The sequence below is a fragment of the Pteropus vampyrus genome, unplaced genomic scaffold, assembly GCF_000151845.1.
Source record: "Pteropus vampyrus isolate Shadow unplaced genomic scaffold, Pvam_2.0 Scaffold53, whole genome shotgun sequence".
Lineage (NCBI taxonomy): Eukaryota > Metazoa > Chordata > Mammalia > Chiroptera > Pteropodidae > Pteropus > Pteropus vampyrus.
Genome location: NW_011888834.1, coordinates 5,721,511 through 5,725,380, shown reverse-complemented (window position 1 = coordinate 5,725,380; position 3,870 = coordinate 5,721,511). Strand labels below are relative to the sequence as shown.

Below are 3,870 nucleotides of genomic sequence, written 5' to 3'. Positions count from 1 at the left end.
GGGCTTGCACATTGGGTAGGTTTTTAAGGTACGGCAACCTTGTTTGTGTCTCCCACTGTCTTGATACCACTGAATGCAGCTAACTAAATGAATCTATGGATCCACATTGTTTCAATTGTCTTGTTAGAAGTAACTGCTTCACAGAAGGAAGAAGCAGAACAGGTGAATCAAGCAGAGTGTTTACCTGGGAGTATTATTTCAGGAAAGCCCATTTTTCGGGCAATGGCTGTTGATCTATCCACCAAGTGTGAAAAATTCTTCTGAACCTGCGTGAGGTCACCTGGCAATAGCTTCAAGGATACCCAAAGTCCTTCAAAAAAAAAAAAAAAGATAAACTTTTAGTTCTCTGTATGACCATATAATACACACACGCACAAATACTGAGAATATGTGTTGTATCGATATACAGATACTGTATTATAAAGATGAAAGTTCTTCCCCAATTAACTTATAATTTTAATGACACTCCTATTAAAATCACAACAGGACTTTGAGAATTTGACAGAGATGTGAACAGATGTTTACTTTGAGTGGAAAAAAGTAAAGATAGCTCCCAGCAGACACCAAAATGCTGTAAAACTATAGTAATGTGTGCTATTAGTGGTAGAAGATATATAAATCAATAGAAACAATGAGGTTAAGTACAGTGATATATGATAATTTAATGTATAGCAAAAGAATAACAGATCATAAAAAAAATCATAAATGTGCTGGAGTAATTTCTTATTACTTAGAACAGAATCGATCTAATTTCTCACCTCACATTTTCATTAAAATAAATTCCTAATATTAAAAAAGTAAGTAAAAAAGAAAATTACAAGAAAAAATGCATAGTTATTAAATCTCTAAGAATGAACCATTTTTCTCAGAGAAACAAATGAAATCATAAAAGGAAAAGAATTATATGTGTACTAAGTGAAAGTATTGATATTCATATAAAAGTAAAAGGCATACTACAAAATGATGAAATATTTTAAAAATTATAAATTTATACTCATTAGAAGAAAAACATTAAGGTCCTCACAAATAAATAGGACATGAATAGACAATCCACAAGGGAGTACAAGAAATTTATAAATATTTGGCAAACCAAAAATTGAAAAATGCGTCCTGCATAAGATAGGTTATGTTCATTTACAAAGTGCTTATAGAAACTAAGAAGGAAAACTTTAGAAAATTCATAAATACATATGAAGACTATATAATTCACCACTGAGTTTTTTTAAATACAACACAACTATGGAAGTCAATTTTTTAACTTTTAAACAGGTAAAGGTTTCGAAATATCAATTGCAAAGTGGGCAAGATGGTAATTAGTACCCATGGGTAGAAATCTATGGAAAGCAATCTGGCAATATGTCCATTTCGAGGTATAAGCTTCCTCTCGTGATTTGACCCAGAAATCCTACTTCTAGGAAATTTTGTAGGAAGGTTGCCTTAAATATGGAAAAAGCTGCATGTTTAAAGATGGTTCTAGCAGAGTTGTTTCAGTTTATAATGGTGAAAAATTAGAGAACACTAAGTGTTTACATAGGGGATTTCATTTTCTTAAATCTAAGCAATAGACTATTATGCAGCCACAAAAAGTATCTATGAAGAACATAAAGACATTTGAAAAGTGCTTGTTTTATTAAGCAGCAAGAGAAGAAATAATATTTTTTTCAGTTCTGTTAAAAATAATTACACATACAAAGCAATCTATTTAGTGTAAGGGTTTTCCACTCTAACAAATTACATCCTAAGGTTAGAAGTTCCAAAACAGAAAGATATTTAGTTATTTGTTTTGATTCTTGAATGATTCTTCATGTGTCTTTCCCACTCAGAATAATTGTGAATACATGGAAACTAAATGTCCTAAAAATAATGTGCTTCCTGACTGCCTCCACTTTGGAAGACAGTTACAGGTAGTAGGAAAAAAAAAAAAAAAAAGTGATCAATCTTCAAAATTATACAAAAATCATCACCATCTTGGTATTTGAACTTAAAATGTTTAACAATTTCCCTTATTTCAATTTAAAATGCAGTTTAAATGAGCAGAACTTCTTTTAGTTAAAACTGTGTCAACAGAACACTATATGGAGATACTAAAAACAACTAAAAATGTTTTGCTAGATAGCCTATTGTTTTATATCAATACATATTTATTTGTATTATTTTGGTCTCCTTCCTTTCAATGTCAGGAAATGTAACAGGAAAAACATATTCAGATGTAAAACATAACTATCCTCAAAATTCTGTGTTTTTGTGCATTTACCTAGAGTCAAGGATTATAGAGTAGACAAAAGTGAAGAAATTCCTGGGATAAAAATTTGTTCCATCGAATTTACAGAACACAGCTGTAATCCAATACAGTGTTGGATGCATTCTGGGTGTTCCTCAGTGTTAAATGCCTTTAGCAGGAAGCTGAGATGGACAGTACCCGGCAAGGTCTGTTTTGTACCAGAGAAAGACAACGAAAGGGCAGGAGTCCAGGGACGCAGCTCTGAATGTCCCCGCCAAAGTCCCCTCCCAGCTGAGTACATAGCTGTGTACCTTGTCCTTTGTGATTCACTTCCTTCGCTGCTATCACTTTATTCAAGACTGAAGTGAGTGGCTCATTCTCCCCGATCACATGGGATGTTATCAGGGGTGACATGATTAGCTGCCTCTGCCGGATATAGGTTTCCATGGCAATTCTGGGAAAGTCAGAAATAAGAGGTGAGGGAAAAAGAGGACGTCTCCGTAGCACATGCTCAGATAGTGGTGGGTCCTACAGGAATGGTTTTGAAATATACGCACTAAACACACCTAACCAGAGGGCTCTATCTTTCCATTACTTTTCCAGTGGGTGCCTATCTTACACACCAAATTCATCTTGCAAATGACCTGGGGCAAAGAGGGGCGGGGGAACAAGAACGAACAAAACTGATGTTAAAGGTTAGCAACTAAAATCAGAGGCAATGGCTCGATACCCTTCATGAGTGGGAGAGGCTGCTGTAATGGGACTGAAGGACTGGGGGAGGTACAGGCGATGCGGCCTCCAGTTCTGGTTCTACTTGGCAGTGAGCTCTGCAAGTCTCCCCCCCCGGGCCTCAGTGTCCTCATCTGTAAGGAGATGGGCCTGATCATATGCTCTGAAGGTCCCATCTAGTGTCAACGCTCAATGTACAAGGGCACTATGTATGCACAAGCTTTTGGAAGGTGTTCTTAGATTCCCATGTGATGACAAACTATATTTAGGGCTGCAATGGCACAGGCAACAGCAAACAAGCTTCACCTCAATAATCACATCAGGCTGAGGTTCAGACAGGGTGACCAAAGAACCAAACACAGCCTCCATTCTATTGACAGCACAAGCGCTATCAGTAACTACGTAGCAGTCTGGTGCTGCACAATGGTCTCCAGTCTTCTCGGCTGTCATTTTGTTCTCTTGCACACTATGCAGGCCGGCTTTCTCTGCAAGGTTCAGATCTATATCCTCACAACAGCAGAAAACACACTGCAATATGTTACTGAAAAGTAGGCTTGCTATCATCTGAGTTTTCAAATGACTCTCTCTCTTAGATGGACTAAAAGAATACGCACATAATTCTCCTCATATAATACACCCTACAGCTTTTACAGTAAGAAAGCATCTGCCATAAATCTTAGAAGTTAAATGCCAGAGGCTGCGATTTGCATCATGAAAGCTTTACAGTGGCTGTTGGGCGTACAGTGAGTGGTAATCAAATAAGGGCTGGGCTCTTCTGAGACTCAAAGCATGCATTATTACACGGTGGGGACAATCTCAGGGCGCTCTGTTTCACCATGGCTGCTGGACACAGGCTGGTGCAGAAACTCATAGTCAAAGAAAGAAACACATCTCACAAGTGGAACGAATACAAAGAAATA

General features: G+C 37.0%; 1 protein-coding gene across 1 annotated transcript in view; it reads right to left on the bottom strand.

The window, feature by feature from the left end:
• Positions 1 to 3,870, bottom strand: part of DOCK5 (dedicator of cytokinesis 5) — a 166,112-nt gene that overhangs the window by 85,101 nt on the left and 77,141 nt on the right. Inside the window, exons 10-12 of the mRNA XM_011360348.2 lie at positions 3,252 to 3,457; positions 2,533 to 2,675; positions 185 to 310 (exon numbers count right to left, since the gene is read on the bottom strand). Of these exons, the coding sequence (XP_011358650.1) occupies positions 185 to 310; positions 2,533 to 2,675; positions 3,252 to 3,457 (475 nt within the window). The remainder of the gene's footprint in view (positions 1 to 184; positions 311 to 2,532; positions 2,676 to 3,251; positions 3,458 to 3,870) is intronic.